Below are 15,495 nucleotides of genomic sequence, written 5' to 3'. Positions count from 1 at the left end.
TTCCTTGCCATGTGAACCTTTCTATTGGACTTTTCAGACATAGCATCTGGTTTCCGCCAGGAGTGATGAGAGACAGAGAGATGCTAAGCAGGAAGCCTTAGTGCCTTTTTTTGCCTAGACTCTGAGTCACTCATTGCTTCTTTATTCTCTTTATTAAAAGCATGTCACTAAGTCCAGCCCACACAAGGGGAGGGGTGTTAAGCTCCACATCTTGAAGGGAGGAGTAGCAAATAATTTGAGGACCTATTTTTAAAACCACTACAAGATGTCTTAGGGAGGACATGACAACTGTCTTCAAATATTTGGAAAGCATTGTCAGGAGTTGCAGGCAGATAGATTTGGTTCCACCTAAAGAGATAAATGGAACTGTGCAAAGATGGAACAGACATCTGGGGAAATGGTGATCCCTATGTCACTGGGGTTAGATGTTTGGCAGGAGTTGGATGACCACTTGGTGGGGGTGTTGTTGGATGGGGATTGGACTAGATCAGGTTGGGAAACTTTGAACCCTTGGTAAATAAAGTCTTACTGGCACAGTCATGCTCATTCGTTTATGTATAGTCTAGAGCTGCTTTTATGTTACAATGGCAGAGCTGAGTAGTGTGACAGAAACTATGGCCTGTAAAACATTTACCAACTGTCCCTTTACAGAAAACATTTACTAACTCTTGGACTAGATGACCTTATAAGTGCCTTTCAGCCCTGAGAGTTGTTGTCATGTGGTGTTGTGATATGGCATTTTAAAAGATATATTTTTTTCTTTTAGGGATAAATATAGAGGTATTTATGGGTGGAAATGTTGGGGGAGTGGTTGCTTTAAACCAGTCAGACCCATAGTGAGGAGCGTACTGCATTGTATTTGGGTATAAATTATATACAATTTTGTAGATGGATGGTTCTGAGATCTAAATCCTTTTCTTTATTTTGACAGCTCCATAAAGAGAAGGTTGTTTGTATTGCTGCTGGACTGAGGCATGCATTAGCTGCTACAGGTGATCATTTTATCTTTATTTTTTATTTTTATTTTTAATATTTTTTAGAGATGGGGTCTCACCTGTTGCCCAGGCTGGAGTACAGTGGCTCGACCATAGCTCGCTGTAGCCTTGAACTCCTGAGCCCCAGCTGTCTAACTCCCTTAGCCTCCTGAGTAGCTAGAACTATAGGTGCATACCACCATGCCCTGCTAATTTTTAAGATCTTTTTGTAGAGACAGGGTCTTGCTATGTTGCCCAGGCTGGTCTTGAATTTCTGGCCTCAAGCAGTCCTCCCACCTTGGCCTTCTAAAGTACTGGGATTACAAGTGTGAGCCACTGTGCCCAGCCTACCCCCCTTTTTAAAAAATAGGTCTGTAATAAGAGGAAACTGAACTTTAGGGGACAAACCCTTTAGGGAATATTTCAAAGGGTCCTGCTGCATTGTGGTTCTGATGAAAAGGAGAGAACATAAGGCAGAAGTCATGTGGGAAAGACATTAGCAGGTAGGGAGGAAGGAAATGAAGTTTTCTAGCTCTTTATGTTCTAGGTATGGTGCTAGGTGCTACTGATTCGATTACTTTAATCCTCACAACCAGGAAGTGATGCGAGTTGCATTTTACACGTGAAGAAACTGAGGCACAGAGTTAAAGTGCTTGTGTAAGCTTACACGGGGAGTAAGGTAGAGCTGGGATCAGAGGCTGGGATGGTTTGCATCCTAAGGCCCATATTCTTTGCAGGCAACTGCACTGCCTTCCTAATGGATTTTAATGTTTATTAATTTAAAAACTTTAAGTGAGCTTGTCTCCTGTACTGTGAGTGGGTGATGGGACTGACAGTCTGTATGTGAGGGGGACAGGGAGGTGGCATGTGGGAGAACGGTGACCCTTTTATCTCTCCCCTTTTCATTTTTTCTGCTCTTACTCCTTTTGAACTGAAGGACAGCACTGATTGGCTGTGGCAGCTGAGGCTCAAGTGCTTCGTGAGTCCAGTTGTGGATTGGAGGAAGGAGAGAGGAGGTGAGGAAGAGCACAATGCAGGACTGCGCTGATAGTCCTGAGCTTAGCATTGATTATACTTCCAAAAAAAATTCAACTTTTTATTTTGAGATAATTGCAGATGCACATGCAGCTGCAAAAATAAAACAGACCTCTTGTATTCTTTTCCCAGTTTCCCCTCATGGTATCTTGCAAAACTATAGTACAATAACATAATGAGGATATTAACATTGAAACAATCAAGACATAGAACAGTTCCGTTACCACAGGGATCCTTCCTGTTGCCCTTCTATAGCCATACCCATTTCTACCTGCCTATAACCACTTCTTAGCCCTAGGCTAAGCACTCTTCTGTTCTCCACCTCTATGATATTGTCATTTCAAAAATGTTATATGAATGGTATCATACAGTATATAACCTTTTGAGGTTGGCTTTTTTCACTCAACATAATTCCCTAGATGTTCATCCAAGTTGTGTATATCAGTAATTCATTCCTTTTCATTGCTGAGTAGTATTTGTTGGTATGGATGTACCACAGTACTAATCTGCTAGGGCTGCCATAACGAAATATCACAAACTGGAAGACTTAAAGAACAGACATTTATTTTCTCATCATTCTGGAGGCTAAAAGTCTTAAGATTATTGTGTTGTCAGGATTGGTTTCTTGTGAGTTTTTTTTTTTTTTCCCCTGGCCGGTAGGTGACCACTTTCTTACTTGGTTCTTGCATGGGCTTTTTTGGTGTGCCTGTGGAGAGGGAGAGATCTCTGATGTCTCTTCCTCTTCTTGTAAGGACACCAGTCCTATTAGATTAAGGCCCTACACATATGACCCCCTTAAACTTTTATCACATTCCATAGCCCCTATCTGCAAATCTAATTACACTGGACATTAGGGTTTCAACAACTGAATTTTAGGGGGATACAGTTCTTCCCATGCCTATATATATATATACACACACACACACACACACATACTTACACACACACGCACACATGCATATATATGTATTTTTAAGATAGGGTCCCCCTGTCTTATCCTGGCTGGGGTGCAGTGGTATGTTCATGGTTCACTGCGACCTCAAATTTCTGGACTCAAGCAGTCCTCTTGGTTCAGCCTTCCAAGTAGCTTGGACTACAGATGTGTGCCACTACACTCCACTAATTTTTACATTTTTATTCTTGTAGAGATGGGTCTTGGTATGTTGCCCAGGCTCGTCTTGAACTCCCAGCCTCTGACGATCTTCCTGCCTTCTCCTCCCAAAGTGTTGGGATTACAATGTGTGAGCCTCTGTGCCCAGCCTGAATGAGGTCTACATATTGTAATTGGTTGATATGTATCATAAGTCTTTCTTTTTTTAAAGAAGTATTTTTCCTTAATTTTTTATAATGGTAAAATATACATAGTATATAGTTTATTATCTTAATCATTTTTAAGTATATTAAGTACATTCATATCATTATGCAATCATCACCACCATCCATTTCCAGAACTCTTTTCATCTTGCGAAATTGAAACTCTATACCCATTAAGCAATAACTCCCCACTCCCCATTCCACTGGCCTGTGGCAATCACTATTCTACTTTCTGTCTCTGTAGTTTTGACTACTGCAAGTCCCTCATCTAAGTGGAATCATACAGTATTTGTCTTTTTTTGTGACTGGCGTATTTCACTTAGCATGATGTCCTCAAGGTTCATCCATGGAGTAGGATATATCAGCATTTAGGTCCTTTTTAAAGTGGATAATATTCCATTGTATGGATATATCACATTTTGTTTACCATTTATCTGTCAACGGACATTTGAGTTGTTTCCATGTTTTAGCTATTATGAATAATGCTGATATGAACATGGGTGTACAAATATCTCTTCAAGATCCTCCTTTCAATTCTTTTGGATATATACCCAGAAGTAAAATTATCAGTTCATATGGTAATTCTATTTTTAATTTTCTGAGGAACTACCATACTATTTTCCACAGAAGTTGTACCATTTTGTTTCCACCAGGAGTGCACGAGGTTCCAATTTTTCCAAAAACTCACCAACACTTGTTATTTTCTGTTTTTTTTAAAATGGTAGCATCAAAATGTGTGTGAGGTGATATCTCTTTTCATTTTCCTAATGGTTAGCAATGTTGAGCATCTTTTCATGTTTTTACTGGACATGTGTGTATCTTCTTGGAGAAATGTCTGTTCAAATTCTTTGCACTGCGCCCTCCTTCCCCGCTTTTTTTTTGAGACAGCATCTTACTCTGTTGCCCAGGATAGAGTGCAGTGGCGTGATCTTGGCTCACTGCAGCCTCCACCTCCCAGGCACAAGTGATCTTCCCACTTTAGCCTTCCAGGCAGCTGGGACTGCAGGTGTTCGCCACCATGCTTGGCTAATATTTAAATTTTTTTGTAGAAATGAGATCTCACCATATTGCCCAGGCTCTTCTCAAACTCCTGGGCTCAAACAGTCCTCCTATTGCAGCCTCCCAAAGTCCTGGGATTACATCTTTGCCCATTTTTCAATTGAGTTGTTTCTTTTGGTTGTTGAGTTTTAGGAGTTCTTTAAATATTCTGGATATTAATCTCCTGTCAGCTATTTGAAGTCTCTTATAATCTGTAAAGTTTTTCCTCTTTTTTTTTCCTCTTATAGTCAATTTGTTGAAGAGATCGTAAGTTTTTGTTTCAACACTGTGCTTTGCTCACATTGTGTTCAGTGGTCATAGCTTATTTTTCACAAAACAGCCTTGTCTATTTACAGCCTAAAAAAGGACTGCTGTTTATAGGACACTCCCAAAGGAGCAGAACTTTAATGTTGCTGTTAGGTGATGGATCCTAGTTGCACACACCTGTCTGTAGACCAAATATCTAGAATTTCATCTTTGCCTTTGTATGAGGTTCAGAACATACATGAATTAGATTCAGTGGGCATGAAAGTAAAAGGCCATTCCACTGAAATCATGGCTATTAAGAAGCTATCTTGCAGTCATAAGTATGTATTTACTTGGCAATTAGGAATCTTTGAATTCATCTTGGTGTCGTGGAAAGGGCACTACATTAGGTGTTAGAAGAACTGAGTCCTGGCATTTTCTCCGCTGTTACCTTCCTGCGTGGGCAGACAAATCACATCCTTTCTTCAGGGCCTCAGTTTTCTCATCTACTAAATGTGAGGAATGGACTTGATGATCTTCAAGGTTCTTTTCTGCTTTGCCTCGGGTCTGAGTTGTCTTTTCAGGTTAATCATGAATAAGGTGTCATTCCACTGATTTGACTCTGGAGGAGTGTCCCGGAACTTTTTGTAGGAAGTTGTGTGGTATTGGAATTTACTTTGATGGTCTTAGTCTGCCCTGAAGACTGAATTTGTGATTGGCTTGGTGGTAATCCCTGGACCAGTTGCAGGACCTCTGGAAGCAATTGATCTTCTCCATAACACTCATATTAATTGAGAAAGAATTGGGAATTTCTCATAGCAGTGAGGTTCAAAGAGCAATCTAGTCTTATCCTGATGTGCATCTTCTCTGCTTTCTCTTCCATTCTGTTGGGAAGCGAGTGGCATCGTGTTCCAGTGGGGCACTGGCTTGGCATCATGTGGACGACGGCTGTGCCCTGGGCAGACTCTTCCATTGTTTTTCACAGCAAAGGAACCAAGCAGAGTGACAGGTAAGATGCTTCTTTCTTTAGTCCTGTATTTGTTCTTTGTCAGGAAGTAGAGACATAAACATGCAGAAAAGGATTAAATGGATTTTTGATTTTGTTATTTCTTGGTCTCTCTAACTTTCTCTATTAGTTGGTCTGTTAGTCTTGCTGGCAGTTTTTGTCAGCCCAGTAGAAGCAACTCTCTTTGCTGCCAGAGTTTGGAACCCATTGAGGCATAGATGCAAGTCAGGTAGGTGGAGATTGAAATGGTAACTCTAGGACTGTTAAAAGCTAGATTGGAAGACATGATTAGGGGTTTGAAGACAATGTATAGTCATAGTGAGCCTCTAATTCTGAATCTCATATTGAATTTACCCACCAAGCACTGTGGTAGCTGTATAGAGTTGGCCCTGCTAAACTTAACGCCTGACCAAGAGGACATGAGGACGTACCCTCTCTGCAGGCAGGCACACCCCAAAGAGGGAGCCCAGGAGGACCGTGCCTTGCATGGCCAATTCCTTCTCCCAAAAAGGAAGCAGGAGTGAGTGAGGATGTAGACAGAGGGGCCAGGAGTGTTCCCACTGGGAAATCTTTCTATGCGAAAATACGAGGAGTAAGTAACGTGTTCTGCCCATAGGTCTGTTGGTCATTTGGTCTGTATTTTCTCCTTCCTTTTCTTCCCCCTACCCTTCTTCCCCTGTCTCTCTCTCTCATTCTTTCTCTCTGCTCTCCTTGTGGGCCTTTCTCCCTCTGTATACTATACCATGTCTCCATTTCGTCCTCTTCTCCCTTTTCTGTTTTCTCACTCTTTTACTTTGTGACCCAGTTTACCGAGGCTTGGCTGTAGGAAAAACTTGCATAATTGACTTGTAGCTACTTTTCCTGTTGCCTGGAACAAATCAGGGATTTTTGAGGGTGGTGGGAAGGGGTGGGGGAAAAATGGGGAAGGATGGGTTGCAGTGGGAGTGATGTAATTGGGTGTTGGGATCATTTTGATTTTTCTAAGTCCTAGAGATGTTCTCTTTCAGCTACAGGTGGACTTAGCTTCCCTGAAACCCATGGGTTGAGCTGGGGAGGGTACTCTTAGAAAGGAGAAGGAGCACTGGATGTGGGACAGGTAGTCCACTTCACATAACATTAGAAACATGTATAATGTAAACTTAGACTTCTCAAACATTTTTGTTTTCTTCATCAAGGTATTCACTTCTCCCCAGGCATATCCTGCCTTCTCATTTCTCTGTGCTTATGGGCAAACTGTTACCTCTGCCTGAAAAGCTTTTCCTTTGTGTTCCCACTGGGAAAAATTCTAAGAATTTTTCTAGGCCTAGCTCAGATACACTTTTCTCAGTAAAGACCTTTTCTTTTCTAGCATTCACTGCATTAGCTTCACATGCATGGACAGCACAATATATTGTATTATTATGAATTGTCTGTATGTTTTCTCATATGCTAAAGATTATGAACTTTTAGAGGATGGAAACTGTGGGTCATTTTGCTCTATATTTAGCACAGGACCTGTTATTAGAGGGAAAAAATGTTTTTTATTTTATTTCATTTAAACAACCTGTTTGGCATCTGTTTGGGTGGGGCACAGCTTACATTCAGAGTTGGTTTGGGGGAATTCTCTGATGAGACATTAGAATGGATCATCAACTTCCAGTCCTCAAAGTCTTTCACTTTTCATCCTCCACTACTCACCTCATTGCCAAAGGTTCTGGAGCTGGAACCCTGGCTGTCCCCTCCTCACCTGGCCACTAGGGGCCCAGTACTTCCTCTCTGGTGAACGTGGGTGAAAACATCTGCTTTGTCCTGTTATCATTCCAGAGGACACTTGAAGGTGTGAGGGCCATTTTATTACAACAGTTACTAATTAAAAAGAAGTGTCAGAAAAAAAAGTTACAGAATAAGTCTGCATCTATCTGCATGCTAGACTGCATGTCATCACAGGCTAGCTCCACTTTTAGCAGTGTAATTAAGGAAGCAAAAATGCTGAATTTGGAGAAAGAAGCCCAGTTCGGAATCTCATTCTGACTGTGTGTTCTTAGGAGGCTTGGGGTTATTTAAGTGCCTGCATATGATGGCAGCTGAATGTATGAAATGTCATTGCTTCTAGACCCACTCAACCTCTGGAGTTAGGAATAGACACACACACACACACACACGCACACACATTTTTACATACACACACCTATGTCTATTTATCTGTCTCTACTAGAAATCATGAATTTACACTGATTTTTCCAATTACTATCCAATATTACATGGTTGATTCTAGCCTTTTTCCTTTTCATATCTATACCTTTCCTCCCCTTTTTGATAGTGATGAATCTGGCTCCTTTATCCTGAGTATATTTACTTGATTGTTCAATCTCCTGGTGTGTTACCAGGCTCCCTACAATGCCAGCCATCTTCTTGGCCAGTGCTGCTGACTCAGGCCTGCCTGCACTGGCTGAGTGTCTCCCACGCCCAGGTGGTGCTGACTGAGTGTCCCCTCTCTGCTCAGTTCTTTCTGTTATAAATGTAATTCAGAAGAAAATTTATTCTTTTGTAGGTCTAGAGAATTCTAAAGCAATGTGTGTTCTTGCTGGCTCAGACCACTCAGCTTCATTAACAGGTGGGTACCAGCTCTTTCACGGTTTAACATGCCATCCAGGATTCTCTATGTGACTGCCTGAAGTGGTGATATTGAAATACAGAGGGAATGTCATAGACTTTGGAGCTAGAATTCTGATGCTACCACTGGTATGCTCTTAGGCAAATTACTTTTCCTTTCTGAGACCGTCTTCTTGTCTATAAACGACTTTGCGGGTAATTATGAGAATTAAATATAATACATATAAATCACGAATAGCAAACATAGGCTCACTTCCATTTCGTCTGAGTTTGCTTCCTTAACCACACAATAAAGATAATAATGTCTTCCTCTCAGGGTAATGGTGGTTGTCAAATCATATAATCAGTATATTTATATATAACATATATGGATAACACAGTGTATTATATAATTATTCTTTGTAGTTTTCTCATATACCTACGATTAGGAGGGCAGAAGCTGCTGTCTTATCCATCTAATCTGTTTTGGTGTGTGTTACAACTGTCTAGACAGTTGTACGTGTGTATACTAAAGTAACCTGTTTTATCCATCTGTATCTTTCTAATCCATTTATCAATCTCCATTTGTCTATCTACTCTGTTTACCTATATATCTGTTTTATTTATCTTTAATCTTTGTATTTTAATATCTAATCTATGTATCTATATATCTAACTCTAGATATATAGTTTTGTGAATATTTTATATTGTTATATATTTCTCTAATTTATCTACTTCATCTCTTTGATCTATCTGTTTTTCTATCTTAACTGTTTTTTTATTCTACACTATATCTCTCTCTTTGGCTGCACATTCATTCTTCCATTTGAAACACCAAGCCAATACAGTATAAACTGTCTAGTGACTTCCTTCCAAGGCAATGCAGCATTTTCTTGAAAGTGACAATAATCCCTTCTCTTTGGCCCACATTGCCCTGACCCCTGCTGGTAGACTGGAGACTGTACATCTGAGAGATTTATAGTGTTTTGTTTGGTAAGACCTCTCAGAGAGTTGAATGTATTCTATTTTTTAAGCAAAGAGGAGGGACTTCCATACTTAGTGTTTTATGTGGAAATTCAGGTGTGTCCATAATATATGTAAATTAATGGTGGTATGCATTCTTCGACATCAAATTTGCAATGCAGCCCAGCTGAGAAGTTATTTCAAGAGCACAGGAGCCCTAATATGAGAGTTTAAATGTTTTGCAAATTCTGAGCTGCAGATAATTTGTTATTTAATGAATTTAAAACAAACATCTAATAAAAAAGCACCTACTTTTAACTTACGTCTCACATCAGGTAGATTTATATATTAATATTTGTTAAAAGTGTTGAGTTGAAATGAATGCCAACTATAAGGGACTCCACTGGGTATCTAGTTCCTCCCTTCCTTTTACAGAGGAAGGACTGGAGACCCTAGGGTGAGAAGTGATGTGTTCGTGCCCCACAGTCAATGAGGGAAGGAGAAGGCATTCTTTTCTGAGAATAAAAGTAGACTATGAGGTGTTTCTGTTTTGTTCTGATTAATCTGAAATGACTGATGGTATGTAAACCTAGAGCTTATCTAATTGTTTGTCAACATCAACTTCTTAAAAATTCTTGTTGGTAGTAAATTTAGTATTTCATATGTAGGGCACATTTATTATGGTGTTATTTATATAGAAATGTTGAATATTTTTATTAAGATGTAATTTATATATAATAAATTAAATTTCTTTTAAAGTATACAATTAAAGAATTTACATTTCATTTCAAGTATACAATTTAGTAATTTTTAGTATATTCACAAAGTGTAATGATTTTTGATATTTTGAAAATGAGCTAAAGATTGTGGAGATTAATAGCCCTGCTGGGCACTGTGGCTTACACCTGCAATCCCAGCACTTTGGAGGCTGAGGCAGGTGGAATACTTGAGGTCAGGAGTTCAAGACCAGCCTGGCCAACATAGTGAAACCCCATCTCTACTAAAAAATTCAAAATTAGCTGGACATGGTGGCATGTGCCTGTAATCCCAGCTACTTGGGAGGCTGAGACAGGAGAATCGTGTGAACCCGGGTGACGGAGGTTGCAGTGAGCCAAGATCGCACCACTGTACTCCAGCCTGGGTGACAGAGCAAGACTCCATGTCAAAAATTAAAAAAAAGAAAGATTGATAGCCCTGTCTTTCTTCATGTAGTTCAAGCTGTTACACATTGGATTCTGTTCAATGCTCTTTAGACATTTTCTCTGGAGTGGTTGTAGATTATATAACTATTTGGCATTGCAGCAGAATTTAATTTTACCTGCTGAGGCAACAGCATAATGATCCTCATCTGGAAGACAGTTTGACTTTCAAAAAGATGATTTAGAGCTACTAAGATAAGTGAAGTTGTTTACACAGGCTTCATCATCAGTGTCTTCTTTGTAGCTGACCAGTCCACTTAATGGATTGATACTTTGCCGAGGGGGCTTCTTTGTTATCTTGTAAGAGGTCTTCATACTTTGCATACCCTGATGAAGTCCAGGAGGTTGACCTCTCTCTGGGAATGTAATACACCAGATTCACTTCACAAAACTGCAGAATGTCAATGTTGCAGGGTCACCCAAGTGACAAAAAGGTTTCAGTGATTTACAGTCCCTCATCTTAGAGTTGAGGAAACAGACCTAGAATGTGAAGTGATGTGCCCAGTGTCAAACAGTGATCGGGTAGCAGATGGAACTTGAACTGGAGACTTCTGAACCTTAGTCTAATGCCCTTTAATGATACTGTTTGACTTTCCATCAGTTTTTTGGAATATACTAGTCTGCCCTAGGGTAAGCAATACTACAAAGTTTTATTGGGAAGCTACAAAATGCAGTGAAAGCAGAAGACCTGACTTCTAGTCCCTATTTGACTCCTTATTAGCCATGTGATCCCTGAAAAGTAATTTAATATGTTCCAGCCTTGATTAATTTATGTTCTAGAACAGTGTTAATAGAAATATAATATGAGCCACAATTTCAAAAAATAAAAAGAAACAGGTGGGATTAATTTTAATAATATATCTACTTAAGCCAGTATATCCAAAATATTATTTCAACATGTAACCCATATGAAATTATAATGAGCCTCACTCTTGTTTGCACTAAGTCTTTGCAGTCCATTGTGTGAGAGAGTAGCATTTCACTTACAATGTATCTCAGTTGGGACTAGCAACATCTCAAGTGTTTGATAGCCACATGTAGGTGGTGAACTACTGTATTGGATAGTACAGTTGTAGATCCTTAGATTATAAGGGTTGGAAAAGCTGAGGAGCCACAAACTGAGAAGCCATAGGCTAAATTATAGCCCATGGCCTCATTTTGTATGGCTTTCATTTACAAAATATTTTTGATTGTGAATGCCTTTTAGACGGGCACGTACTCCCTGGCTTGCCACAGTCACCCGCCAGTCATTCTTGTTACTAGTGTCATCGGTCATATTGTCTGCCCTTCTACACCAACAGCCTTCCCTTCCAATTTTCAGCTGGTGAAACTAAGTCTTAGAGAGGAAGTGATTTGTCCAAGGTCAATAGCTAGTTAGCAGATCCAGGAACAGAAGCTAGAGTCACTTGACTCTGAATTTGCTCTCTTTCTGTTAAATCACAATGTCAGTCAGTCACTTTCCTGCTTGTATCACAGGATGATTATGAGGTTAAAACAAGCCGAAGTGCTATCCAAATGCAATTCTATAGCATTATATTTTCTGCTGGACAGGGAATGCGGTGAAATAATCTTACGTTTAAAAAATTTAAGCTTAAATAATGTATCTTTTAACCTGTTATTTTGAAAGTTAAAGCATTTTTTTCATACAAAAGGTAGTATAGGCATATATTTTAAAAATGTAGAAAATAGAGAAACATGTCTCATGCACATGGTAGATGTTGAATAAATATTTGTTGAATGAAAAAATGAAGAGGAAAACCACATTTTTTTTTTCTTAAACTACTAAGAACATTTGGGCTTGTTTTTTATGTGTAGAATTTTTAAAAATCTTGTAATATGTTATTACACTGTACACAAATTTTGTATCCTGCTTGACTCCACTCAACGTTGTAATGTAAGTATAAAACAACTTCTTTTAATCACTTATTTTTTAGACTTCTGTTATTTTCCATCATTTTGGACTAATATTCCCTCACCTCTTTTGTTCCCCTTCTGTTTGTTTAAGATGCAGGAGAGGTGTATGTTTGGGGAAGCAACAAGCATGGGCAACTGGCTACTGAGGCTGCTTTCCTTCCTGTGCCCCAGAAAATAGAAGCACATTGTTTCCAGAATGAAAAGGTCACTGCCGTCTGGAGTGGGTGGACACACCTGCTTGCTCAGACAGGTGAGACAGTAGCAGAGAACTTATGGTTGGTAAGAGCAGCTGGGGGACAGCTGTCTAAGCAGCTATGAGTGCTTGGGGTTAAGGCTTTTTATTGATGAAAGCTTAAAGATCAGAGATGGGGATACTGGGGTCTAGTTCTGCCATCAGCCAGATATGTGGCTTTTCCTCTCGGTGTCACAGGTTTGTACCCAAAAGGATAAGCCTGGGTTAAGTTAACTCCTTCCGGTCCTAAGAGCCCATGAGGTTTTGAGAAGGGATCCATTGCAGCAAGCATCACCCCGAAATTTGCCCAGCTTGTTGGGAAGTCCTTACTTTGTCATAGCTATTTGCATTTCTAAGTCTAAATTAAAAGCATCGGAAAATGTTAAGTGAAAGATAAGTATCTCAAGATTCACGTAGGAGCACTATTTTGATTCGTAGCTGGCATGGTATTCTGATTTAAACTTTTGTGTTGACCGTAGTAAACGATGTGTATTGGTTCAGACATCTCATATATTCCCTCAAATGTTCTCACATCGTCCCATACAGCTTTTGGCATCTTTATCTTTTCCTGAATCTTCATTTGTTTCTCATCTTTCCCTTAGGGTGGTTCTGCTATCCTGGCCTTCATATTCTTGCCCCTGCCTGTTGATTTTCACAGAGTTCCCCAGCCAATTTGCAATTCCCAAGATCTGTTATCGTGTCAAAGTATTCTGAGCTTCAGGGGTTCTCAAGAGTCACCTTGCCTACTCCTGTCCTGCTTGCTAGCTACACACACATCTCTAGACTCCCAAATACCTAGTGATTCTTATTTTCAGGAGTTTCTGGCTTTTGCAGGTTTTCAGGTCAGCTTCAGCTATCCTTGGTAAGTCACACATACTACACATTTCTATACACAAATGTAGACTTATGAGCAGTCATATCTATGATGCTTTTAATTGGTCTTTTAAAACATTTCATGATCATTTTGAAACAGTGGCCTGAATAACAAAGATGTATAATGACTTTCTATATTTTACCGCTTTAGAGGATGCTCTAAGGAAAGTGTGTCATTCATTAGGAGGACGGTCATCACTTTCCTCAAAGAGATTCAGATTGCTTGAAGATTGGGCTTATCTACAGAACCTTCTCCTAAAGAGACTCACTGAGCACGGTAGCTGGGTTTTGTGTGTGTGTAATTGTTGGTATCTCTCTTTTGTTTCAGATAATAAGCTCTGTGAAGGAAGCCACCAGATTAGTCTTGCTCACTTCTGTGTCTCCACTGCCTATCAGAGAATGTACTCATTTTCCTGCATCAAACTATTTATAGTTAAAAGAGACCTCACATACACAAATGCATACAAGGCAGGGTAGATAGCTAGGATTTCTGACCTCTTTCCTGGGACTTAGATGTTCACGAACACAAAGCTTGTTTGTCTTTTTGGATTCTAGTGTCCAACCAAGTAGGTTAATGTTTATTAGGCACCTATTGAGCAATGTGTTAAGCCTTGGGGAAATGGAGGAGAAAAGACATTGGCCATATCTTCCCACTAGAATATATGTAGATAGGCGTAAGTCTAAGAATTTAGAGATGGAACACTTTATCATCCATCCATCGTACAAATGGTGAGGGTCTTTTTATGTACTGTACCTTGTACTAGATGTAAGTCTCACCCTTAACGAGTCCGCTGTCCATTAGGGGTGATAGACCTATGATAAAATTTTACTACATTCCAGTATGAGATGTGCAAAAGTAGAGCTAAGTACAAAGTGCGAAGATCGCTTAGAAATTAGCAGTCATCTTGAGTGATTGGGTGTTCACAGGTAGGCGTTTCATGGTTAGTCAGTCTTCCAAGAGTTGCAGTACATTAAAATACACTTACTACCAAATGGTGGTGAATTTGGTTGAGTCTGTCAGTAAACCCTTTAACTAGTTAGGTAGTTGACTAATGAAAGACATAAAGATGTTGCTTCTTTGATTTTAGCTTTGAAGCATTATAACTGAGGCGATTCCCACATCTGGGCCAGCAGCCCAGCCCTTGGGGTGGGAGATTGGAACCCATGTCTCTGACACTGTCTGAGTCACCCCAGCTCCTCTGGAGCTCAGCTTCAGGTTTCTGCCTCCTTTCAAGAGCATGATTTTTTGGTATTAGCTTGTTAATTCAGATTGCTTGTTTTTGTACATTGCCACTTTCTCCTTTATGCTAAGTCCAGAATGGTTAAACCTGGGAGGTTTGAATGTCCTGGTTTTTGTACTGAATTTTGGGTAAATGGGAGTTTGCTGTTATTTGATTTACCAATTTTGTGTTCCTTCTACAGCAGTGGAGGCCTGTGCTCTGGCCCAGTGTCATTGAGAAGAAACACCCAGGGCTTCTATTTAATCAGACTCAGCGCTCACATTAATGGGAATAAGATTTCCTCACAGGGTCAGGAGCAGCTCATTAGTGGAACAGGAGTTATTTGACTCTAGTTGTTTTCACAAGCTCCAGTGGTGAATTGTTCCTGGAACGAACTTGCAGGCCACATCAGCACAGAGGCTGCTCTCAGTCTCATTCTGGGAGGCATTAGTTGTGTGATATTGATTAAAAAAGAGTTTATGTACAGACACTATTGGCATCTAATGGGTAGAGGCCAGGGATGCTGCTAAATATCCTATAATGCAAGGACAGCCCCCTATAACAAAGAATTATCTAGCCCCAAATGTTAATAGTGTCAAGATTGAGAAACACTGCTCAGTACTGGACATCCCCAGTCATAGGTGCTTAGCTAGGGCAGTTCACATGGTATCAGAATAACTTTATAGATTGTCTGTATGGGAATCTGTGATGTGTTCTCTGCCCTCCCCTCTCAGGAGTCTGTCTGATGCCTGCCTGCAGTGTTTGTGATGGAAAAATACTTTTCTGTTAGTCAGAGGCACTTGGAAAGAGTCCAAGAGAACCTGTTCTAATCTGGGAGAGTTGGCAAGGGTACCTGTGTCTCAGGCTCATGGTGCTGCATTCTAGAAACCTTTCCGAAGCTGCTTAATGT

General features: G+C 40.0%; 1 protein-coding gene across 2 annotated transcripts in view; it reads left to right on the top strand.

Annotated features, from left to right (window-relative positions):
* Positions 1–15,495, top strand: part of SERGEF (secretion regulating guanine nucleotide exchange factor) — a 238,266-nt gene that overhangs the window by 12,122 nt on the left and 210,649 nt on the right. For both annotated transcript variants that reach the window (XM_011937443.1, XM_011937442.1), the window contains exons 5-8: positions 932–992; positions 5,503–5,616; positions 8,144–8,206; positions 12,352–12,510. In XM_011937443.1, the coding sequence (XP_011792833.1) occupies positions 932–992; positions 5,503–5,616; positions 8,144–8,206; positions 12,352–12,510 (397 nt within the window). The remainder of the gene's footprint in view (positions 1–931; positions 993–5,502; positions 5,617–8,143; positions 8,207–12,351; positions 12,511–15,495) is intronic.

Source organism: Colobus angolensis, unplaced genomic scaffold (assembly GCF_000951035.1).
Source record: "Colobus angolensis palliatus isolate OR3802 unplaced genomic scaffold, Cang.pa_1.0 Scaffold164, whole genome shotgun sequence".
Lineage (NCBI taxonomy): Eukaryota > Metazoa > Chordata > Mammalia > Primates > Cercopithecidae > Colobus > Colobus angolensis.
The sequence above is the reverse complement of the archived record's forward strand: the minus strand, read 5'-3'. Positions and strand labels throughout refer to the sequence as shown.